This window comes from Coregonus lavaretus (assembly GCF_964263955.1).
Source record: "Coregonus lavaretus genome assembly, chromosome: 14".
Classification (NCBI taxonomy): Eukaryota; Metazoa; Chordata; class Actinopteri; order Salmoniformes; family Salmonidae; genus Coregonus; species Coregonus lavaretus.
This window is the reverse complement of record NC_140001.1, coordinates 9,290,709-9,317,103: the sequence shown is the minus strand read 5'-3', so window position 1 is coordinate 9,317,103 and position 26,395 is coordinate 9,290,709. Positions and strand designations below refer to the sequence as shown.

At 47.6% G+C, this 26,395-nt stretch overlaps 1 protein-coding gene across 1 annotated transcript in view; it reads left to right on the top strand.

Annotated features, from left to right (window-relative positions):
• Window positions 1-26,395, top strand: part of LOC311141779 (adhesion G-protein coupled receptor V1-like) — a gene marked incomplete at its 5' end in the record, with an annotated part of 180,849 nt that overhangs the window by 20,786 nt on the left and 133,668 nt on the right. The window contains 18 exon segments of the mRNA XM_084177232.1: window positions 1,982-2,158; window positions 2,758-2,981; window positions 3,559-3,591; window positions 7,015-7,141; window positions 7,469-7,654; window positions 7,893-8,073; window positions 8,289-8,452; window positions 8,619-8,742; window positions 8,964-9,224; window positions 10,389-10,515; window positions 15,266-15,483; window positions 15,705-16,439; window positions 17,527-17,900; window positions 22,281-22,457; window positions 23,389-23,569; window positions 23,991-24,184; window positions 25,334-25,463; window positions 25,768-25,901. Of these exon segments, the coding sequence (XP_084033358.1) occupies window positions 1,982-2,158; window positions 2,758-2,981; window positions 3,559-3,591; window positions 7,015-7,141; window positions 7,469-7,654; window positions 7,893-8,073; window positions 8,289-8,452; window positions 8,619-8,742; window positions 8,964-9,224; window positions 10,389-10,515; window positions 15,266-15,483; window positions 15,705-16,439; window positions 17,527-17,900; window positions 22,281-22,457; window positions 23,389-23,569; window positions 23,991-24,184; window positions 25,334-25,463; window positions 25,768-25,901 (3,747 nt within the window).

The window sequence follows — 26,395 nt, the reverse complement described above, 5'->3', positions numbered from 1 at the left end:
AGGGAAAAAAATCCAGAAAATCACATTGTAGGATTTTTTATGAATTTATTTGCAAATTATGGTGGAAAATAAGTATTTGGTCAATAACAAAAGTTTCTCAATACTTTGTTATATACCCTTTGTTGGCAATGACACAGGTCAAACGTTTTCTGTAAGTCTTCACAAGGTTTTCACACACTGTTGCTGGTATTTTGGCCCATTCCTCCATGCAGATCTCCTCTAGAGCAGTGATGTTTTGGGGCTGTCGCTGGGCAACACAGACTTTCAACTCCCTCCAAAGATTTTCTATGGGGTTGAGATCTGGAGACTGGCTAGGCCACTCCAGGACCTTGAAATGCTTCTTATGAAGCCACTCCTTCGTTGCCCGGGCGGTGTGTTTGGGATCATTGTCATGCTGAAAGACCCAGCCACGTTTCATCTTCAATGCCCTTGCTGATGGAAGGAGGTTTTCACTCAAAATCTCACGATACATGGCCCCATTTATTCTTTCCTTTACACAGATCAGTCGTCCTGGTCCCTTTGCAGAAAAACAGCCCCAAAGCATGATGTTTCCACCCCCATGCTTCACAGTAGGTATGGTGTTCTTTGGATGCAACTCAGCATTCTTTGTCCTCCAAACACGACGAGTTGAGTTTTTACTATTTTGGTTTCATCTGACCATATGACATTCTCCCAATCCTCTTCTGGATCATCCAAATGCACTCTAGCAAACTTCAGACGGGCCTGGACATGTACTGGCTTAAGCAGGGGGACACGTTTGGCACTGCAGGATTTGAGTCCCTGGCGGCGTAGTGTGTTACTGATGGTAGGCTTTGTTACTTTGGTCCCAGCTCTCTGCAGGTCATTCACTAGGTCCCCCCATGTGGTTCTGGGATTTTTGCACACCGTTCTTGTGATCATTTTGACCCCACGGGGTGAGATCTTGCGTGGAGCCCCAGATCGAGGGAGATTATCAGTGGTCTTGTATGTCTTCCATTTCCTAATAATTGCTCCCACAGTTGATTTCTTCAAACCAAGCTGCTTACCTATTGCAGATTCAGTCTTCCCAGCCTGGTGCAGGTCTACAATTTTGTTTCTGGTGTCCTTTGACAGCTCTTTGGTCTTGGCCATAGTGGAGTTTGGAGTGTGACTGTTTGAGGTTGTGGATAGGTGTATTTTATACTGATAACAAGTTCAAACAGGTGCCATTAATACAGGTAACGAGTGGAGGACAGAGGAGGCTCTTAAAGAAGAAGTTACAGGTCTGTGAGAGCCAGAAATCTTGCTTGTTTGTAGGTGACCAAATACTTATTTTCCACCATAATTTGCAAATAAATTCATTAAAAATCATACAATGTGATTTTCTGGATTTTTTTTCCTCAATTTGTCTGTCATAGTTGACGTGTACCTATGATGAAAATTACAGGCCTCTCTCATATTTTTAAGTGGGAGAACTTGCACAATTGGTGGCTGACTAAATACTTTTATCCCCACTGTATATGAGAGTCATGGAGGCTATGTATTTTCTTTCCTCCTTTTTTAAATACATTTTTCCTCCCGAGTGGCGCAGTGGTCTAAGGAACTGCACCGCAGTGCTAGCTGTGCCACTAGAGATCCTGGTTCAAATCCAGGCTCTGTCGTATCCGGCCGCGACCGGGAGACCCATGGGGCGGTGCACAATTGGCCCAGCGTCGTCCAGGGTAGGGGAGGGAATGGCCGGCAGGGATGTAGTTCAGTTGGTAGAGCATGGCGTTTGCAACGTCAGGGTTGTGGGTTCGATTCCCACGGGGGGCCAGTATGAAAAATAATGTATGCACTCACTAACTGTAAGTCGCTCTGGATAAGAGCGTCTGCTAAATGACTAAAATGTAAATGTTTTTAAAAAATGGTTTCATTTCCAATTTGACTAACACAACAACAATGTTACCTACTGGTATTAAGGTTGAGTCATGTATTTCTGATGAAGGTTTGTGCTTAATGATCATTGCTGTCTCTCTCTCAGCTGGACAGTGTGGACCTGGTCAGTATTAGCCCTCCCATCCCGTCTGTGAGTCCTCGCTTCGGAGGGGCGGTCAACCTCACCCTCACAGTCACCCCCGACATCGCAAATGGGGAGATCGGCTTTACCAGTAACACTACGGTGGTGGTGTATGAGCCAGAGGACACCAACAGCAGCACGGTACGCTAACCCTCTGTCTGCATCAATGGCACACATGTTAGCATGATATGCTAACCATTTGTCTGCATCAATGGCACACGTTAGCACGCTACACTACACTAACCATCTGTCTGCATCGATTTTGCAATTGTTGCGAAATCAACAATTGCCCTCATATAATGCAAGGGCTTGCAAATTTAACCAATCACCACACTATTACTGCATAAAACAATGAAATCATCACAATATTATCGCATAAAACTGACCGATCACCTCACTACAAAAGGAGGGCTCGCAATTTCAACTAATCTGCACATTTACCCCGTAATGTGGTTCAATAAAGCCACATGTCAACAAACTTTTTCCCTCGTCAGCGCATTTCCGTGACAAATTGGACAAAATCATTGCATATTGCCATGCAAAATGTCAGAATTGCTGCAGCGAAATCCTGGAGGGACTGGAATGATCACTACAGTATTTCTGAACAGCAGGTCTTGTTACATGTAAGGTAGCTACGGTGTTTGAAATGGAAAGGGTATTACTTCTTGTCATAAGTTTGTTGAAGTCTCTAATATGACTGCTGATGGTTGAGGGTTAAGATATTCTGCCTCCTATCACAGGTGACCCTCAGCCTGCGGCGGGATGGGACAGATGGACAGGCTGTGGTATTCTGGAGCCTTCGACCAATCGGAGACAACCAGGCTGACGTCACCCCTGACGACCTGAAACCCCTGAGCGGCTCGGTGGTGTTCCTGACTGGACAGAGTGACTTGGTCATCAACGTCACCGTCATGGCCGACAACATCCCAGAGGTCAACGAGACCCTTCTCCTCACCCTGGACAGGTACTGCACTGCAACCCTGAGGAGTTTTGGTTGGCCAACAGATTTTCATTCAGTTAATCAGTGGCAATGTGACTTCATAAATAAGTGCCTGTGTCTGATTATCCTCTGTTTAGGTACCACACACCATTGCCATATGATATGTCCTACCTGGGGTTTGATTCAGTAGATTACTGGCCACTAGATAATGTACTTAACAATTCGTGGCTGACTTAAAATGATAACACAAATTAAATAGTCTATTCTAAGAATTGCTAATACGAGCAGTGAGACCAGGGTGGCTTTTAAGGAGAGCTCATCCCTCACCCCTAACCCTACCCTACCCTACCCCACCCCTAACCTTTACCCCATCCCCTACCTCACCCTTACCCTACCCTTAACCTTTCCCCTACCTCACCCCTAACCCTACCCTTACCCTTTCCCCTGCCTCACCCCTATCCTTACCCCTTCCCCTACCCTTACCCTTACCCCTTCCCCTACCTCACCCTTACCCCAATCCCTGCCTGTCATCTGTTACCCATGAGTTGTGACGGGAACCTTGGCTCTCTCTCTCTCCCTCCCTCCCACTCCTATCCTGCAGAGTGGAGACTGCGCGCTTTGTAGTGTACTTTGTGTAAGTGGAGAGTGGAGTGAGCCTGGACCCTTTGTGTGCTGTGAATCAGGACTTTCTCTGGGGAAAAGGGACCACTTTAGGATTTCTGTGGCCTTTGGTTGATGGGAGAGGGGGTTGTTGTGGTGGTTGTTGTGGGAAGAGAGGGTGTGGGGAGTAGGGAGGGATCTTCTTTGTGTTGCACCTAATTTAACCATTCTCGATGCCCTCCTGTAAAGACATCAGTGTTTGTATGCATGCTGCACATTGGCTGCAAGTGTTTCTTTGGAATGCTTTACTCTGTCCTGCTTTCGTTTTACATTTACCCGTTATGTGGTCACACACACACACACGCATGCACACACACACACACACACACACACACACACTGCTCATCAGGGGCCGCTGAGTGACACGGTTAATCAGAGCAGTCAAAACAACAGGCCTCTCTGGTCAATACTGAACATGACACAATACAAGGAATTACTGGATTAAAATACATGTCCCCTACTTTGATTCACTCCTTGTTGTTTTACACACAATATATGATGGTTTTAAAAGTCCACTGCAACCCCCATTCCCCTGGTATACAGTGCATTCGGAGAGTACTCAGACCCCTTGACTTTTTCCACATTTTGTTACGTTACAGCCTTATTCTAAAATGGATTAAATAAATAAAAATCAATCTACACACAATACCCCATGTGTATTCTAACCCCACAGTGTTAGAATGGCGCCGGAGGAGATGGCTGCTGTTTTACGGGCTCCTAACCAATTGTGCTATTGTGTGTGTTTTTTGTACATAATGTTTCTGCCACCGTCTCTTATGACTGAAAAGAGCTTCTGGATATCAGGACAGCGATTACTCACCTCGTACTGGATGAAGATTTTTTCTTTAACGAGTCGGACGCGAAGGATTTACTTCAGACACCCTACAAGGCCCAAATCCCTGTCATTCGCAGGAGAAAGAGACGGAGATATCGTGGACGTAGGTCGGGATGCCTTGTAACGATCTGACGGCGAGTGGGTAATCAGCCTCTACCATCAGTCCTATTAGCCAACGTACAATCATTGGATAACAAAATAGACGAGCTACGATCACGAATATCCTACCAACGGGACATTAAACATTTTAATGTTTCACAGAGTCGTGGCTGAACGACGACATGGATAACATACAGCTGCCAGGGTTTATGCTGCATCGGCAAGATAGGACAGCAGCCTCCGGTAAGACCACGGGTGGCGGTCTGTGTATGTTTGTAAACAACAGCTGGTGCACAAAATGTAATATAAGGAAGTCTCAAGGTTTTGCTCACCTGAGGTAGGGTATCTCATGATAAGCTATAGATCACACAATTTACCAAGAGAGTTTTCATCTATATTTTTCGTAGCTGTCTATTTACCACCACAAACCGATGCTGGCACTAAGACCACACTCAATGAGCTGTATAAGGCCATAAGCAAACAGGAAAATGCTCATCCAGAGGCGCCACTCCTAGTGGCCGGGGACTTTAATGCTGGGAAACTTAAATCCGTTTTACCTCATTTCTACCAGCATGTTAAATGTGCAACCGGAGGAAAAAAATAACTTAAGACCACTTTACTCCACACACAGAGACACGTACAAAGCTCTCCCTCACCTTCCATTTGGCAAATCTGACCATAATTCTATCCTCCTGCTTACAAGCAAAAACTAAAGCAGGAAGCACCAGAGACTCGGTCAATAAAGAAGTGGTCAGGTGACGCAGATGCTAAGCTACAGGACTGTTTTGCTAGCACAGACTGGAATATGTTCCGGGATTCTTCCGATGGCATTGAGGAGAACACCACATCAGTCACTGGCTTCATCAATAAGTGCATCGATGACGTCTTCCCCCCAGTGACCGTACGTACATACCCCAACCAGAAACCATGGATTACAGGCAAGATCCGCACTGAGCTAAAGGGTAGAGCTGCCGCTTTCATGGAGCGAGAATCTAACAGGGACACTTATAAGAAATCCCGCTATGCCCTCCGATGAATCATCAAACAGGCAAAGCGTCAATACAGGACTAAGACTGAATCGTACTACACCGGCTCCGATGCTCGTCGGATGTGGCAGGGCTTGCAAACTATTACAGACTACAAAGGGAAGCACAGCCGCGAGCTGCCCAGTGACACGAGCCTACCAGATGAGCTAAATTACTTCTATGCTCGCTTCGAGGCAAGCAACACTGAAGCATGCATGAGAGCATCAGCTGTTCCGGACGACTGTGTGATCACGCTCTCCGTAGCCAATGTGAGTAAGACCTTTAAACAGGTTAACATTCACAAGGCCACGGGGCTAGACGGATTACCAGGACATGTACTCTGAGCATGCGCTTACCAACTTCCAAGTTGCAAGTTGGTCACTGACATTTTCAACCTGTCCATGACTGAGTCTGTAATACCAACATGTTTCAAGCAGACCACCATAGTCCCTGTGCCCAAGAGCACTAAGGTAACCTGCCTAAATGACTACAGACCCGTAGCACTCACGTCTGTAGCCATCAAGTGCTTTGAAAGGCTGGTCATGGCTCACATCAACACCATTATCCCAGAAACCCTAGACCCACTCCAATTTGCATACCGCTCCAACAGATCCACAGATGATGCAATCTCTATTGCACTCCACACTGCCCTTTCCCACCTGGACAAAAGAAACACCTACGTGAGAATGCTGTTAATCGACTACAGCTCAGCGTTCAACACCATAGTGCCCTCATAGCTCATCACTAAGTGAAGGACCCTGGGACTAAACACCTCCCTCTGCAACTGGATCCTGGACTTCCTGACGGGCAGCCCCCAGGTGGTAAGGGTAGGTAACAACACATCTGCTCACTCGCCTCCTTCCAACAGGACAACGACCCTAAGCATACAGCCAAGACAACGCAGGAGTGGCTTCGGGACAAGTCTCTGAATGTCCTTGAGTGGCCCAGCCAGAGCCTGGACTTGAACCTGATCAAACAACTCTGGAGAGAACTGAAAATAGCTGTGCAGTGACGCTCCCCATCCAACCTGACAGAGCTTGAGAGGATCTGCAGAGAAGAATGGGAGAAACTCCCCAAAAACAGGTGTGCCAAGCTTGTAGCGTCATACCCAAGAAGACTCGAGGCTGTCATCACTGCCAAAGGTGCTTCAACAAAATACTGATTAAAGGGTCTGAATACTTATGTAAATGTGATATTTCAGTTTTGTATTGTTAATACATTTGCAAAAATGTCTAAAACCAGTTTTTGCTTTTACATAATGGGGTATTGTGTGTAGATTTAATGCGATTTTTAAAGATTTTTTTAATCCATTTTAGAATAAGGCTGTAACGTACCAAAATGTGGAAAATGTCAAGGGGTCTGAATACTTTCTGAATGCACTGTAGAGGCCTGTGAGTTCCTTCCTGGTCTAGTCACTTAGTTCCCCTCTGTGTTGCAGGACTAACGTTGAGAACCAGATCCTGAAGCCTGGCTTCACCAGTCGAGAGATTGTCATTGTGGAGAACGACGACCCAGGTGGAGTCTTTGAGTTCTCCTCCTTCTCCAGAGGACCCTGGTACATCAACGTACGTCTGACACACACACTTAGACATCATGGCTGTTGATGCTCATCTGTTTCATCCACTGGACTGCATGTTGAAATGACCAACCAGGTCATTTTCCCGGAAGACCATTGCCGTATTCACAGAGCATCTCAGTAGGAGTGCTGATCTAGGATCAGTTTTGCCTTTTATATCACAATGAATAAGAGGCAGGACCTGATCCTAGATCAGAACTCCTACTCTGAGACTTTCTAAATACGGGCAAATCAATGGCTAACCTAAATCAATAACAGCAACACTTCTGACCCATAGTTTGTCCCTTTGGTTTGCCCTGTGAACTTTGCCCTGTAGGAGGGTGAGGCGGTGGAGATGCGTGTGATCCGGGCCCAGGGGCAGCTGCTCAGACAGCTGTTGCAATACGCCCTCATACCCTCAGGCAACACAGAGTTCTATGGCGCCACCGGTATCCTGGAGTTCAAGCCCGGGGAGAGTGAGGTGCTGGTGGCGCTGGTGGCACGGCCTGACGGGATCCCTGAGGTACAGCTATACTGCTGTCTGGCCCTCCTTTATGGTATCATGTATGGCATGGACTCTTCTTCCTGACAATTAGGGTGTCACTGGTCCTACAGTTTCCAGTTTTAATTGCCTTTGAAATTCAAAATCCGTTTTTTAGTTTTGATGGTTAACAGTATATGTGTTTGAGTGTAGAGCACAGTGGGCAGATTACAGTGTGACAGTCCTGTTGAAGTGTGTGTGTGTGTGTGTGTGTGTGTAGCTGGATGAGACATTCTCGATGGAACTCAGCAGCTACAGCACTCCACCCAGTCGCCTTGGTAACCACAGAGTGGTCAACATCACGGTGCGCAGGAACGACGACCCCTTCGGGGTCATCGAGTTCATCCGTTCTGGACTGGCAGAGGCCATCAACGAGAGCAAAGGCTCTCAGTCTCACTCAGGTACAATGGTGCAGTGGAGGAACAGTGTCTACCAACTATACAACACTTTAAGACTATGTAGTACAACAGAAGAAACATAACAGTTGTGATCATATTTGAAGTAATTTTAATTCTTTAAAAGAGGATGCAGTAGAGAGATGATAAAGGAACTAATAGGATTGAGTGTATTGTATTGTATTGTAATCAGTGTGTTCTGTTGTGGGTCTGCTTGGCAGTGGCCTATCCCCTGGTGAGGAACAGGGGTCACTTCGGGACGGTGTCTGTATCCTGGGTGCTAGAGCCCCACATGTCTGCTGACGTCAACCCCGTACAGGGATACATTGTGTTTGCTGAGGGGGAGTATATGAAAAACCTCACCATCTTCTCTGTACCAGATGAGGTAAAGCCATCTCTCAAATACAACGGCATCTGGCCAACTGCCACAATCAGGGCTCCTTGACATAATATACTGTGTGATCTATGTCAATAGAGTTTCATGATTTGGATGGTACTGTATCTTCTATCTTTTCTACACAATAGTGACAGTGTCTTGTTTCCCCCATAAGATCCCAGAGGACATGGAGAATTTCACCATCACTCTCCTTAATGCGACGGGGGGAGCAAGACTTGGGAACATACTCAACGCCAGCTTGCACATAAACAAAAACGATAACCCGATTTACTTTGCAGGTAAGATCTCTTGGAATTACATCCTAATACTGTCTGTAAAGCACTGGTGCATTTCTTCAAGTTCTGCTGTGTGTTGTCAGACATAAAGTGGATATATCAAGTAACATATTTTTATGCCAAGTGACATAGTTTTTATGTCAAGTGACATAGTTTTTATGTCAAGTGACATAGTTTGTCAGTTGACATAAGGTGACATAAGACTCTGTCTCTCTGTCCTCCAGAGCCTGTGGTTGTCAGGCTTCAGGAGGGGGGCGTGGCTAACTTCACCGTTTTGAGGGCTGGTCCAGCTGACTTTGTTGCCACGGTGATGTATCGCGTGGACTACGGCGAGGCATCACCTCGTGACTTGGCCCGGCTGAGTAACGACACTGTGCTGGTGTTTGGCATGGGACAATGGATGAAGAACATCTCTGTAGTTGTGGAGGATGACGATATACCTGAGACCGAAGAATCCTTCTACATCATTCTCTACAACACTACAGGTGTGGAAGGCTGCCACATTTTCTCTGCACTGAAACAGACAAGATATTTCTCCTGACCTCGTGATCTGAACAGGAAAAACAGTGGGCCCAAGTTTTAGCCAATAGCTAGAATCCAGAATGTTGCCTGGTCTGGTAAGGTCACATGGCCATGAAACCCCCCTGGCCATTCTTATGTTTGATAACATTCTATACAATAATTACTCAATCTAATTTATACTCTCAATACAATAGCACAAAGTTACGTTGGTCAAGTCATTTTGGAGGCAACTGTAGCACGAAACAACCAGCCACATTGCGTTGACTGTATTTCCATGTGTAGTAGCCGTAGCGTCAGTCTCTTTGACAGTTGTTTCTGTACATTGGTGAGTAACTGGGTTGATTAGCATTGAGTCTGATGACTCTGAAAAGCCCTTCTAATCCCAGTATTGTGTGACACAGACAGGGATGAAAGCCTGTGGGGGAAGTTAATTACTGAACTCAGACTCACTCTGCAGCCAGCCAGCCAGCCAGCCAGCCCGCTACTCCAGTGCCTGGATGGTTGTATGCGCATGGACCACTTTGAGAGAAAATACGGGTTAACCCACTCTGCTCAACTCCAAGCCTTAGTTTATGAGAGGGCTCTTATTGGGGGTTTTTCATGGTGGACATCTGCATGTGGAACCTTGACCATATCTGCTGGTTAGCGGTGATTACTGTGTGTTAATGAGAACACTCTTTCCTTTTTGTTATGAGATTTAGCATGACAATAACAATGTGGGTATTATAAAGCAACCTCGTCCCTTTCTCTTGTAAAAAGCAGAACCACATGCTGAGGACAGATTTAAAATATATTATTTTTTAAAGAAGACATTCTCGTGTCGTTTTTTTCCAACGTATAATAAAAAATAAAAAAATAAAGATGTTAAGTTCAAACAAGAACATCATATTATTTTGACTGACTTGAAGGACATTAAATGTTTTTTTGTCTTCACGTGTTATGTTTCTCTCTTGTTCAGTACTTTGTTATTGAATAAAAACAAAGGGACAGAGTTTTAACAGGCATTGTAACTGTATTCAGTGACTGCATGCGTTGAAAGCGATTATGTGTAAATTGCTGGCCTTGACACCCACCAACTAACTGTGTAATTTCACATTGTGACCCTGTGTGTGTGTTTGTGGGTACAGGTGACGCTGTTGTGTATGGGGCGGACACAGCGACAGTGTTGATTGAGGCCAATGATGAGGCCAATGGAATATTCTCACTGGAATCGACAGAGAGGCCTGTGAAAGAGGGCAAGACCAACAACTTCTAGTAAGGAACCAAAGCCTTAATACACCATAAACCTAACCCTGATGCTTACCCAGCCTCTGGAATAATTTAGCAGCTCTAACTAGTGCTGAGCGATTAGTGCTTTTTGAGGTCGGTTTGGTTTTTGTTCAACTCAGTTTAAGATTTCAGTTTCAATAATTTAAAAAAACATTAAATGCACTATGCATTATATGAGTTGAATGCTGTAACAACACAGAATAAAACAATTAATAAAAGTCCCATGATGGTAGTGACTGCCGATTACTGCTTATCACTTATTAACCATAATTTATTCACATTACTTTAATAATATATTTCAGTTGTTGTGTATATTACATTTGTTTCATTTGATGACTATTATTTCATTCCAAGTCATCATCTCATCTCTATGGAGCTGCTCTGCCTATGCTGTCTGACAAAATCACTATTTTAGTAGTTCTTCAAAGTAAACAAGGCATACTTTTATGACTGCTGAATACCAACTATCAGTGACTTAGATCATGTATTTTCAGATAGAGATACCTCACAAAGCAACTGCTCTCTATCCCTCTCAATCACATGTTCTTCTGTCTCTTCTCTCCCTCTCCGTGTCTACCCGCCCCACACAGACCGGACAAGTAGGCGCGCAATGGATCAAATCAAATCAAATCAAATCAAAATCAAATCAAATCAAATCAAATTGTATTGGTCACATGCGCCGAATACAACAGGTGCAGACATTGCAGTGAAATGCTTACTTACAGCCCTTAACCAACAGTGTATTTATTTTAAACAAAAAAAGTAAGAATAAAACAACAACAACAAAAAAGTGTTGAGAAAAAAAGAGCAGAAGTAAAATAAAGTGACAGTAGGGAGGCTATATATACAGTAAAATAAAGTGACAGTAGGGAGGCTATATATACAGGGGGGTACCGTTGCAGAGTCAATGTGCGGGGGCACCGGCTAGTTGAGGTAGTTGAGGTAATATGTACATGTGGGTAGAGTTAAAGTGACTAGCCTCCCGAGTGGCGCAGTGGTCTAAGGCACTGCATTGCAGTGCTAACTGTGCCACTAGAGATCCTGGTTCGAATCCAGGCTCTGTCATAGCCGGCCGCGACCGGGAGACCCATGGGGCGGCGCACAATTGTCCCAGCGTCGTCCAGGGTAGGGGAGGGAATGGCCGGCAGGGATGTAGCTCAGTTGGTAGAGCATGGCGTTTGCAACGCCAGGGTTGTGGGTTTGATTCCCATGGGGGGTATGAAAAATTAAAAAAATAAGGTATGCACTCACTAACTGTAAGTCGCTCTGGATAAGAGCGTCTGCTAAATGACTAAAATGTAAAATGTAAATGTACTATGCATAAATACTTAACAGAGTAGCAGCAGCGTAAAAAGGATGGGGTGGGGGGGCAGTGCAAATAGTCCGGGTAGCCATGATTAGCTGTTCAGGAGTCTTATGGCTTGGGGGTAGAAGCTGTTGAGAAGTCTTTTGGACCTAGACTTGGCACTCCGGTACCGCTTGCCGTGCGGTAGCAGAGAGAACAGTCTCTGACTAGGGTGGCTGGAGTCTTTGACAATTTTGAGGGCCTTCCTCTGACACCGCCTGGTATAGAGGTCCTGGATGGCAGGGAGCTTTGCCCCAGTGATGTACTGGGCCGTACGCACTACCCTCTGTAGTGCCTTGCGGTCAGAGGCCAAGCAGTTGCCATACCAGGCGGTGATGCAACCAGTCAGGATGCTCTCGATGGTGCAGCTGTAGAATTTTTTGAGGATCTGAGGACCCATGCCAAATCTTTTTAGTCTCCTGAGGGGGAATAGGCTTTGTCGTGCCCTCTTCACGACTGTCTTGGTGTGTTTGGACCATGATAGTTCGTTGGTGATGTGGACACCAAGGAACTTGAAGCTCTCAACCTGTTCCACTACAGCCCCGTCGATGAGAATGGGGGCGTGCTCAGTCCTCTTTTTTTTCCTGTAGTCCACAATCATCTCCTTTGTCTTGGTCACGTTGAGGGAGAGGTTGTTGTCCTGGCACCACACGGCCAGATCTCTGACCTCCTCCCTATAGGCTGTCTCATCGTTGTCGGTGATCAGGCCTACCACTGTTGTGTCGTCGGCAAACTTAATGATGGTGTTGGAGTCGTGCCTGGCCATGCAGTCATGGGTGAACAGAGAGTACAGGAGGGGACTGAGCACGCACCCCTGAGGGGCCCCCGTGTTGAGGATCAGTGTGGCAGATGTGTTGTTACCTACCCTTACCACCTGGGGGCGGCCCGTCAGGAAGTCCAGGATCCAGTTGCAGAGGGAGGTGTTTAGTCCCAGGATCCTTAGCTTAGTGATGAGCTTAGAGGGCACTATGGTGTTGAATGCTGAGCTGTAGTCAATGAATAGCATTCTCACGTAGGTGTTCCTCTTGTCCAGGTGGGAAAGGGCAGTGTGGAGTGCGATAGAGATTGCATCATCTGTGGATCTGTTGGGGCGGTATGCAAATTGGAGTGGGTCTAGGGTTTCTGGGATTATGCTGTTGATGTGAGCCATGACCAGTCTTTCAAAGCACTTCATGGCTACAGACGTCAGTGCTACGGGTCGGTAGTCATTTAGGCAGGTTATCTTAGAGTTCTTGGGCACGGGGACTATGGTGGTCTGCTTGAAACATGTTGGTATTACAGACTCAGTCAGGGACATGTTGAAGATGTCAGTGAAGACACTTGCCAGTTGGTCAGCACATGCTCGGAGTACACGTCCTGGTAATCCGTCTGGCCCTGCGGCCTTGTGAATGTTGACCTGCTTAAAAGTCTTACTCACATCGGCTACGGAGAGCGTGATCACATAGTCGTCCGGAACAGCTGGTGCTCTCATGCATGCTTCAGTGTTGCTTGCCTCGAAGCGAGCATAGAAGTGGTTTAGCTCGTCTGGTAGGCTTGTGTCACTGGGCAGCTCGCGGCTGTGCTTCCCTTTGTAGTCTGTAATAGTTTTCAAGCCCTGCCACATCCGACGAGCGTCAGAGCCAGTGTAGTATGATTCAATCTTAGACCTGTATTGACTCTTTGCCTGTTTGATGGTTCGTCGGAGGTCATAGCGGGATTTCTTATAAGCGTCCGGGTTAGAGTCCCGTTCCTTGAAAGCGGCAGCTCTACCCTTTAGCTCAGTGCGGATGTTTCCTGTAATCCATGGCTTCTGGTTGGGGTATGTACGTACGGTCACTGTGGGGACGACATCATCGATGCACTTATTGATGAAGCCAGTGACTGATGTGGTGTACTCCTCAATGCTGTCTGAAGAATCCCGGAACATGTTCCAGTCTGTGCTAGCAAAACAGTCCTGTAGCTTAGCATCTGCGTCATCTGACCACTTTTTTATTAACCGAATCACTGGTGCTTCCTGCTTCAGTTTTTGCTTATAAGCAGGAATCAGGAGGATAGAGTTATGGTCAGATTTGCCAAATGGAGGGCGAGGGAGAGCTTTGTATGCGTCTCTGTGTGTGGAGTAAAGGTGGTCTAGAGTTTTTTTCCCTCTGGTTGCACATTTAACATGCTGGTAGAAATTAGGTAGAACGGATTTAAGTTTCCCTGCATTAAAGTCCCCGGCTACTAGGAGCGCTGCATCTGGATGAGCGTTTTCCTGTTGATTAATGGCCTTGTACAACTCATTCAGTGCAATCTTAATGCCAGCATTGGTTTGTGGTGGTAAATAGACAGCTATGAAAAATATAGATGAAAACTCTCTTGGTAAATAGTGTGGTCTACAGCTTATCATAAGATACTCTACCTCAGGCGAGCAAAACCTCGAGACTTCCTTGGTATTTGATTTTGTGCACCAGCTGTTGTTTACAAATATACAGAGACCGCCACCCCTTGTCTTACCAGAGTCTGCAGTTCTGTCCTGTCGATGTAGCGTATAGCCCGCTAGCTGAATGTTATCATTGTTGTCGTTCAGCCACGACTCCGTGAAACATAAGATATTACAGTTTTTAATGTCCCGTTGGTAGGATAACCGTAATCTTAAATCGTCAATTTTATTCTCAAAAGATTGAACGTTGGCTAATAGGATTGATGGGAGAGGCAGTTTACTCGCTCGCCGTCGGATCCTTACGAGGCACCCGGATCTGCGTCCGCGATATCTCCGTCTCTTCCTCACACGAATGACGGGGATCTGGGCCTTGTCGGGTGTCTGTATGATATCCTTCGCGAACGCCTCGTTGAAGAAAAAATATTCGTCCAATGCGAGGTGAGTAATCGCTGTCCTGATATCCAGAAGCTCTCTTTGGTTATAAGAGACGATGGCAGAAACATTATGTACAAAATAAATTACAAATAACGCGGAAAAACACACATAATAGTACAATTGGTTAGAGGGCTGTAAAACGGCAGCCATCTTCTTCCGGCGCTGTTCTATATTTATATAGATGGATTATGGTCATTGTAGTTAATTACCACGTTTTCTGCGCTAAACTATGTAGAATATTGGCCTGTTGGAAACTACAACTCCCCACTACATCTCACAGTTTGGGCTTGATCTGATTTGTCTCTAGAGAAACCAAACGAAATGGAATTCAAATAATTGAACTGATGTCGGTCAATTAGTTGTTAAAAAAATTTAAAATAAGACATTTCTGTTCATCTCTCAGAACTAGATCTAACCAAACTTCTTCAGTTGATGATTCTAGCAACTGCTGTAATAATTTAATCATGGGGTGTGTCAGTTTGGGTCCTTGGGGGTCGTAGTGTCTGCTGGCACTCTTCTCCCTCAGTCCCTCATACAGTCGTTTCATCTCCTAGTGTTATCAGGGCCAGGGGACACTTTGGCAATGTGACGGTGTTCTGGCGCCTTTATGCCAATGACACAGCCCTGGAGCCTGGTCAGGAGTTCATCAACACCTCTGGCTCCATCACTTTCACCACGGGAGAGGGGACCAAATCCATCGTCCTGGAGGCCATCTCAGACAAACTCCCGGAGTTCAACAAGTTCTATGTCCTCAGGCTCATCAACATCTCAGGTAGGGGAAGTGAGGGATGAGGCAGGTATGCTCCAGGTGAGGGATGTGGAAACAGACCTACAGTATCTTCTTCTTGACTGGAACATGAACATCTGAGATTGCTACCTCTGTTCTCTAAGTTGAAATGGGATGGTATGGGTTATTCCTAAATTACTCTGTCACATTACACATGTTGTTGACATTAAAACATGAACCATTTTCTGTCCGGTGATATTTCATAGGTGGTTACCCCGGACAGGGCGGCCGATTGGCTACTACATCCCTCAACGCATCCGTCCTGATCCCCTTCAACGACGACCCCTTTGGAGTGTTCGCCATAGCTGATGACAACCTGGACCAGGAAGTGGCTGAGGATGTCCTGTCAGAACTGGACATGTCTGATGTCACTTCCTTCAATATACTGCGGCAGCAGGGCACCTTCGGGGAGGTGCGGGTTGCCTGGGAGATCGTATCCGGCCGTTTCCCTCTCGGCCTCCCTCCTATGCAGGACCTCCTCCTCAGCGCCTCCTTCCCCAAGGAGGTGGAGCTCAGGCCCCATGACAGGAGGCAACACTCAGGCACCGACGCCTGGCTCTTCTCAGGCCTCCAGGGGGCCTACGGCAACATCAGCCCAGAGGACGGGCCTGGCAGCCTGGCTAACTTCACCTTCTCAGCCTGGCTGGTTCCCAGGCCAGACACCAACGGCTTCATTGTGTCCAAGGGCAACAGGAACAGGACGTTGAACTATGGGGTGAAGGTCCAGACTAATGAGTCTCATGTGTGCGTGATGCTGTACTACACAGCCCTGGGGGCCAACTACACCCAGGTGGCCCGGGCCACGGCAGAGAGGTTTGTGGGGGACAACGTGTGGCTCCATGTGGTGATCACGGCGGATGATGGGATTATTGAGTTCTTCCTGGATGGGAACCCCATGCCCGGAGGGGTAAAGAGTCTAAAAGGAGAAGCCATCACTGACGGTGAGTCCCATGAATTTCATTATCTCTTAAAGACAGGAATCCTAATACTTATTAAGACAGTATCTTATGGGATTGTCTTGTATAGGAGTTACAAGCTGAACAGGGCTTCTACTCCACTAGCTAGAGTTAAATCCTCTTCCTGTAGCTATGACAACCATCTCAATCCTGTAAAGGGTATATTATGTATCTGATTAACGATAATAAAGGTATAACTGTTCATTAAAGATGTCCAAAATGAAAAGTTTGAAATGATTCTTATAGTTGTGTTATTGTATAGGCCTAAGCTACACCCCCTGACTACAGTAACTTCCATGAAGTCTAGCCTCTCTAAGCTTGTTCCACTGAGCTTCCTCACTCTCAGCAGACAGAGACCTCACCATAGTGTATAAACGTCTCCTCAGATGTCAATGTCTTCAACAATCTGACTGGTGGTCTGTAGTGAGCGCTGTGGGACCCTGCTCCTCTCCTCACTCTCGTGGCCCACATCTGGTCAGGGAGGCTCTAGTTAAAACCCCTCCATGCATTCCTCCTCTCCCATTGTTTGGACTTACACAGAGACTCTGCAATGCTTGAGCGAGCGCTTAGCCACCACACTGCTGGACATTGTTACAGGCAGAAGAAAGCTGGTGGCAGTTTTCGGTCTCCCCCCAATAACTGAAGACAATGTGCTTTCTGTAGGGCAACCCCCCCCCCCCCACCCCCCCACGATGGGACTATTTGTTTTGATGGCTCTTCTTGGGTTAACTTCAATCAAAGGGGTATACACGTCAACCAGTGTTCCATTGTTTTTTCTGAGAGCTTTGTCTGAGAGCATTGTCCATGGTCACCGTGGCGAGCTTCCTCTACTTGTCAATTTTTCTGCTGTTGAAATGCTCGCTGGTGGTCTGTGTGTGGGGTGGGGGGGGCATTAATGAAGCATTCTGGAATGGTCACACTGTACAATACATGCTTCTCAGCTTCTCTGTATACAAAAAGCTTTTTTTTTACAGCAGCATGATCACCTACTGCTTGATGTTTTTCTGAGTGTATTCTTTATTTTTTTTAATGTTTTTTTTTTTCTTTCTTCTACCTCCTGTGTGTGTTGCAGGTTCAGCTCCGGTGCGGATCGGCTCGGACCCCTACGGAGAGGAGCGTTACACGGGCCTCCTGCAGGACGTGCGTCTCTACCATAGCAGGCTGAACCGTTCAGAGATCCACGAGCTCCACGCACAGCCCGCCAAGACGGACCTGAGGAACATCTCTGGCTACCTGCAGTACAGGCAGGGCGAGAGGCAGAAGGCCTTTGTGGTGAAGGTGCGGGACGACGAGGAGGAGGAGGGGGAGGAGGTGTTCTACCTGCAGCTGGTGGCGACCCACGGGGGGGCGCGCCTCCCCCTCCCCCGGCCCACCGCCACCCTACGGGTGATGAAGAGTGACAACGCCAACGGCTTCTTTGGCTTCACCGGCGCATGCATACCAGACGTAAGACATACACACACACACACACACACACACACACACACACACACACAAGGGTCGCGTTAGCTTTCAGAAATCTGCATTTTCAAAAAGCAGACCATAAAAAAAACCTGCGTTTTGAACCATTTCACCTGCGTCTTAAGTCAACAGTGTTTTTTTGCTTCAATAGAGTGATCGGGGTGAGCAACTATAGTTTTTCTTCACACAAAACACATTCGGCAGAAAGTACAATGCTATTTGGCTGGCAGCCACACATAAGTACATTAACTTACAATTAAAAAGTAAGGTATTATTTGGCAAAAACTATGTATTGCCATCATATTTCTAATATTTATCATTTACATTACATTTTAATCATTTAGCAGACGCTCTTATCCAGAGCGACTTACAGTTAGTGCATACATTATTTGATCGAACCCACAACCCTGGCGTTGCAAACGCCATGCTCTACCAACTGAGCTACATCCCCTGCCGGCCATTCCCTCCCCTACCCTGGACGACGCTGGGCCAATTGTGCGCGCCGCCCCATGGGTCTCCCGGTCGGGGCCGGCTACGACAGAGCCTGGATTCGAACCAGGATCTCTGGTGGCACAGCTAGCACTGCGATGCAGTGCCTTAGACCACTGCGCCACTCGGGAGTTTATCATAGAAAGAATGTAGCCAGTGTCACGACCGTCTTGAAAGGGAGCAGACCAATACGCAGCGCGTTGAGTGAACATGATGACTTTAATGAGTACAGCACGTAAATACAAAACAAAAGACGATAGTGAAGTCCAACAGTGACAATGACTGTACATGGAACAAAAACCCACAACCACAAGGTGAAAACACACAGTATAAATATGGCTCCCAATCAGAGATAACGAGCCGACAGCTGACACTCGTTACCTCCGATTGGGAGTCACTGACCAAACACGGAAACAAAACCAAAACCAAACACAACAAATGAACACACCCTAACCCAACACAACCAAATGAATACACCCTGGCTCAAACAACACAGTCCCGGAGCCAGAGCGTGACAGTACCCCCCCCTAAAGGCGCGGACTGCGACCGCGCCTCAACTAGGGCTAACCAAGGGAGGGCTGGGTGGGCATACCTCTTCGGCGGTGGTTCTGGCTCTGGTCGTGGTCCCCACCCCACCATAGTCACTACCCGCTTCCGTAGCCTCCTCCAACTTAACCCCACCGGATAAAGGGGCAGCACCGGACTAAGAGGCAGCACCGGACCGAATGGCGGATCCTGGCTGGCTGGCTCTGGCGGATCCTGGCTGGCGGAAGGCTCTGGCTGATCCTGTCTGGCGGAAGGCTCTGGCTGATCCTGTCTGGCGGAAGGCTCTGGCTGATCCTGTCTGGCGGAAGGCTCTGGCTGATCCTGTCTGGCGGAAGGCTCTGGCTGATCCTGTCTGGCGGAAGGCTCTAGCGGCTCCGGTCTGGCGGACGGCTCTGAAGGCTCATGGCAGACGGGCGGCTTATGCAGCGCTTGGCAGACGGACAGTTCAGACGGCGTTGGGCAGACAGGCAGTTCAGGCGCCGTTGGGCAGACGGGCAGTTCAAGCGCCGTTGGGCAGACGGGCAGTTCAGGCGCCGTTGGGCAGACGGCAGACTCTGGCCGGGCGACGCGCACCGTAGACTTGGTGCGGGTGGCAGGAACAGGCCGGACCGGGCTGGCGACGCGCACCGTAGACTTGGTGCGGGTGGCAGGAACAGGCCGGACCGGGCTGGCGACGCGCACCGTAGACTTGGTGCGGGTGGCAGGAACAGGCCGGACCGGGCTGGCGACGCGCACCGTAGACTTGGTGCGGGTGGCAGGAACAGGCCGGACCGGGCTGGCGACGCGCACCGTAGTCTTGGTGCGGGTGGCAGGAACAGGCCGGGTCGGGCTGGCGACGCGCACCGTAGACTTGGTACGTGGAGCAGGAACCGGCCGGGCTGGACTGGCGACGCACACCGTGGGTCTGGTACGTGGCGCAGGAACAGGTCGGGCTGGACTGGCGACGCACACCGTGGACTTGGTGCGGGGAGCAGGACTATGCCGGACCGGGCTGTGGAGACGGATAGGAGGCCTGGAGTGAACAGCGGCCACCACCCGTCCTGGCTGAATGCCTACCCTCACACACTCTGTGTGAGGCATCCGCACAGGACGTACAGGGCGGTGTACCCCTGGCCTGGTGGCCTCCTGGATTCGCCCCATCTTTGCCTCCGTCGTCCATGCCGTGTGCTTGATGCGTGGAGTCGGAACAGGTCGGGCTGGGCTGGCCACGCACACCGTAGGCTTTCTACGTGGAACAGGAACCGGCCGGGCTGGACTGGCGACGCACACCGTGGGCTTGATGCGTGGAGTAGGAACAGGCCGGTCCGTACTGGGAACACACACCACTGGCCTTAACCGGGGATCAGGAACGGGCCGGTCCGGACTGGTAACACACCTCAGTCTCTCACGCCGTGCCTCAACTGCTTCCCTCCCTCTATTCGCCAATGGCTCCCGTAATCCGGTAGCCTTCTCTCCACATCTCCCTGTGGCAGCCTCCTGCTGCCCAGCCGCCCAAGCCATGTGCCCCCCCCAAAAAACTTTTTGGGGTTGCCTCACGTCCTTCCAACGAGGACCCTGCTGACGCCGTTGCTCCTCTCTCGCCAGGGCCTTGATCTTCCCCCAAGGTCCCTTGCCCCCGAGCATGTCCTCCCAGGACCACGATTTGCCCACCTGGGCCATCGCCAGCCTCTCGATCTCCTTACCAGGCGCCTCCTCCCATGTCCAGTCTCTTTGCTCCCGGACACGCTGCTTGGTCCTTTGATGGTGGGTTTTTCTGTCACGACCGTCTTGAAAGGGAGCAGACCAATACGCAGCGCGTTGAGTGAACATGATGACTTTAATGAGTACAGCACGTAAATACAAAACAAAAGACGATAGTGAAGTCCAACAGTGACAATGACTGTACATGGAACAAAAACCCACAACCACAAGGTGAAAACACACAGTATAAATATGGCTCCCAATCAGAGATAACGAGCCGACAGCTGACACTCGTTACCTCCGATTGGGAGTCACTGACCAAACACGGAAACAAAACCAAAACCAAACACAACAAATGAACACACCCTAACCCAACACAACCAAATGAATACACCCTGGCTCAAACAACACAGTCCCGGAGCCAGAGCGTGACAGCCAGCTACATTTCCTAATGTTTTGCTTGAAGTTAATCTTGTATTTTAACATGCTACCAGAGGATAAACTGCACCGGATGAAAGTACCAGATAAAAGTAGCCTACACATCAGTCAGAGCTGTCTGGTGATCCAATGAGGAGAGCAAAGATATTTCATCCTGGTGGAGAAGTGCAACTGAAGCACGAAATTAGTCATTTTACATTCATGACCCTGATTGAAGCCGAGCAGAATTTACAATAAAATATCTGCTTTTACGAAACAAAATATTTTTGGGGTGTTTTATCTTTCCTTTTCTGTATGAAAAACACAGAATCCTGCGTTAACACCACCCCTGATACATACACGCACGCATATATACGCATGCACACATACAGTATCTTACATGCTTTACAGTATAAACGAGACACTGTTGACACTACTGAGATGAAATGTAGACCACAGTTGCCAACTATGGCAGTCATTCTTACAGCTCTGAACTTGACGGACACATCAGCAAAATGGTGTAAGACACACAGCAGACTGGAGAACAGCACATTATTGTCACATTCTAGCTTTGATCCAGCATGTATCTTGAGAATATGGCTATTTGGTTACCTAGAAAGACATGTAATTGAAGCCAGTGGTTTGTGAGCGCATGTCCTCGTGCATATTTAACCAGTGTTCACGCCTGGGTGGAGGGAGTGTGCGCTCAGCCCCTTAGAGAGATTGGACTCTGATGGCTCCTCTCAGGGAGAGCAAAAGGTGGTAGACCAGCCATGGGCATTCCTGTGGACGTAGAGTCCCAGTAGCACAACAGGTGGTAGAACAGGGGATGGCATTCCATCAGAACAAGGGTCCCTCTAACCGTGCATGGGGACAAAGGGACTCATCTGGGGCTATCGGGTGGTCTCTCTGCAAATCACATCATGACTGTGCAGGAATTAGAGGAGGGCTGTCCATGAAAGTATTTATCAAGAGCAAAGGTCCATTTTTTGGAATGAATCGTGTCAGTCTTGAATTGATAACGAGCTATCGTGCAGTAGAATAAAACATATATTTTTTTCAAGTTTGTGATATCTTGTCAGTGTTTGTCATTAAATGAAAGTTTGTTTACAATTTTGATGTGTAATGTGACAATACGGTTTAAAATGGCCCAATGTCCAGTTGCTTAGTTTAGGGAGCATCATTTACAACCAGGCTCTGTGTCTGTTTTCTCTGTACTTTCTCTATGGCCAGATGTCAGAGGAAGGTTCCACCATCTCCTGTGTTATTGAGAGGACACGCGGGGTTCTGGACCACGTCTATGTCAACTACACGGTCACTCAGTTGGACTCAGACAGCCAGGCTGCGGCCCACCAGGACTTTGCCAACGCCAGTGGCTCAGTGTTCTTCCTGCCCGGTCAGCGCTCTGAGGTGTGGGGGAACACCCAGAGTCAGATATCCATCCACACACACACACACACACACACACACACACACACACACACACACACACACACACACACACACACACACAGACACACACACACAGACACACACACACACAGACACACACACACACAGACACACACACACACAGACACACGCTGACAAACACACACACACACAGACACACACACACACACACACAGACACACACACACACACACACAGACACACACACACGCTGACACACACACACGCGCTGACACACACACCCACACACACACAGACACACACACACACAGACACACACACACACACAGACACACACACACAGACACACACACACACACACACACTCACAGACACACACACACACACACACACACACACACACACAGCTCTGAGAAGACTACCCATGCACTCCTCAATCACACATGAACCAGGGAAACCCCACTGAACAATGAGCATGCTCCTTGGTACATCTGTAGAGTAACACTACACACACACACACACACACACACACACACACACACACACACACACACACACACAAACACTCGCACATGCACACACATGCACATAAACACAAAAACACACTGAAATGCAAGGAGGTCAGACAAACAAGTCAAGATAAATGTTTTACCATTCATCTACATTTCTGGCCATATTTAATCCCAGAAAACTATTTTCATCCACTCGGTGGTGTTGTTGACTTGTAGCCCCACCTAGGGGCTGAGAGGAATATGTTGTTGTGGTTAACGGTGTTTGCTAATGATTAGGCTAAGCTTCAAATCCACTACAGACACCAAAACCTGCAAACAAACACATTATGAATATCTGGACTCTCTCTGAGTTAATTTTAGATTGAAATCTTGACTATCCCTCATGTGTTATGACATCATCTCCCTGCGACTCCCAGGTCCTGAACCTGCTGGTGTTGAATGATGACACCCCTGAGTTCGCAGAGTCCTTCCAGGTCACTCTGGTGTCAGCGGAGTCAGGCGACGGGAAGCCAGGCTCCACCCCCACCAGTGGGGCCAGCATTGATCCTGACAACTCAGCCACCACTGTCACCGTCACGGCCAGCGACCATCCCTATGGTGCAGAGAGAGAGAGAGACACACAAACACACCACTGTACCACACCAATAGAACCTCAAACAGATTTGCACATCAAATTACCTAATGTCAGTTCTCGTCCAGAGTACATGAATCAAGAACTGCAGATATCTGTAAAAACACATAGTTGACAGACACAATAAGTTCTGCTTATAACCTGCTGGAAATAGGTTCAGTTTGTGGCATAATGTGAAAACACTGTAGCAAACTGTTGTTGGTGTGAGTCAATCATCAACTGTTGATATACATTTGTCACAGACACAATTAGATCACTCATAGTTATGGATGTTCCCGTGTTATGAATGTATCAGTAACATGTCATGGATTGATCCTCTCGCCTGATCATCTCTGACCAGGCTTATTGTTCTATGAAGCTAGATGAGCTGGTCTCCCTCTCTCCCAGGTCTGCTCCAGTTCCAGCCCGGCCTGCCAGCTGAGGGCATGATCCGCCCAGCAACAGAGCCTGCCCACGTCACGGTCAACGAGGAGGATGGTGTGGTTCGCCTGCTGGTGGCCAGGGCCCAAGGCCTCCTGGGAAGAGTCATGGTCGGCTACAGGACCTCACCATTTACCGCTGCCAGCCCCGAGGACTATGAGGTCATTTCCTGCCATCCTTGTACTGTAGATCAGCATCTCAGCCAGACACACGGATGGATGGTCACTTGAGCTCTGTGAATTTTCCCAAAAAATCTAATACATGAATTATGTGTGATTTATGATTTAGGTATGTGTGTTTAGTTAGGATTTGACCCATAAGAACTTCCTATTCGATCCTTATACTTGGCTATCTGCTGCGCTTTTAATTTGAAATGATGAAGAGAATAATAAGGCATACCGTACATAATGTTTGAGGTACTAGACTAACTCCTTTGATGGCTGTTTTATAGTCTGTCACTAGACTAACTCCTTTGATGACTGTTTGATAGTTTGTCACTAGACTAACTCCTTTGATGGCTGTTTGATAGTTTGTCACTAGACTAACTCCTTTGATGGCTGTTTGATAGTTTGTCACTAGACTAACTCCTTTGATGGCTGTTTGATAGTTTGTCACTAGACTAACTCCTTTGATGGCTGCTTGATAGTTTGTCACTAGACTAACTCCTTTGATGGCTGTTTGATAGTTTCTCACTAGACTAACTCCTTTGATTACTGTTTTAATAGTTTGTCACTAGACTAACTCCTTTGATGGCTGTTTGATAGTTTGTCACTAGACTAACTCCTTTGATGGCTGTTTGATAGTTTGTCACTAGACTAACTCCTTTGATGGCTGCTTGATAGTTTGTCACTAGACTAACTCCTTTGATGGCTGTTTGATAGTTTGTCACTAGACTAACTCCTTTGATGGCTGTTTGATAGTTTGTCACTAGACTAACTCCTTTGATGGCTGTTTGATAGTTTGTCACTAGACTAACTCCTTTGATGGCTGTTTGATAGTTTGTCACTAGACTAACTCCTTTGATGGCTGTTTGATAGTTTGTCACTAGACTAACTCCTTTGATGGCTGTTTGATAGTTTGTCACTAGACTAACTCCTTTGATGGCTGCTTGATAGTTTGTCACTAGACTAACTCCTTTGATGGCTGTTTGATAGTTTCTCACTAGACTAACTCCTTTGATGACTGTTTTAATAATTTGTCACTAGACTAACTCCTTTGATGGCTGCTTGATAGTGAGCTTGTGCTAACTCCCCAAGCTAACCCCTTGTTCCCTACCTACTCTGCTTGCACCTGTTCCATGGCCCATACAGGACTCAGACGGCATGCTAGACTTCCTGCCAGGAGAACGCTTCAAGTACATCAGTGTGACAGTCATAGACAACCCCGTCCCTGAGCTGGACAAGGTGTTCAGAGTGGAGCTCTACAACCCTGACGGAGGTGGTAAGACAAATACCATTGGTTGATCGATTGATTGATCGGCCAATTGGTGATGATCTTCTTACCAACTCTTCTCTTATTTCTGATCTTTGTAAATAGTCCACCTTCCTATCCTGTAATCATATCTTTCAGTGTTTCACATCCCTGAAATCCTGTTCTAACTGATCCTTTGCCTGTGTTCTGTCACATTGTGTCCTTATGTGCTCCCGTGTGCTCCTGTGTGCTCCCGTGTGCTCCCGTGTGCTCTTGTGTGCTGTGCTCCCTAATGATCCCCACTACTCTGGTGTGATCCTGTGTGATCACAAAGTGGATCAGTTCCTTCGGAGTGAAGGCAGTGGCAGTGGAGAAAGTGACACTGACCTCTTCCTCCTGTCCTCTCACCACCATGGTAAGACCACCTCCCCTACGTGCTTACGCCTGCATGGGTGCTTTTGCATGGGTGTGCGTGTGTGCTTTCGTGTGTGTATGTGGGGTATTTCAATTTCAATGGGTCCAGTGAGCAGTGACCGGGGAGAGTGATGTGGCAAATAGGCATTCTATTGAGATGAGGGCAGCAGTGGTAAGTGGAGAACAGAAAATGTCCCAGATCCCAGGGCTCATTGTTCTACATTTCCACAATGTGGCACATTTTACATTTACATTTTAGTCATTTAGCAGACACTCTTATCCAGAGTGACTTACAGTTAGTGAGTGCATACATTTTTCATACTGGCCCCCCGTGGGAATCGAACCCAGAACCCTGGCGTCGCAAACGCCATGCTCTACCAACTGAGCTACACGGGGCCTGTGTAGCACAATAGGAAGCACTCATTGATTTTGGCTATGAAAATAATGGCAAGGTTTACAGTTGTGTGTGCTAATCCCCTGGCTGTCACACTTTGTAATGTCCCCATAGTTAAACACCTGTATGTCTTTCTAGCCAGCTTGGGAGTCGC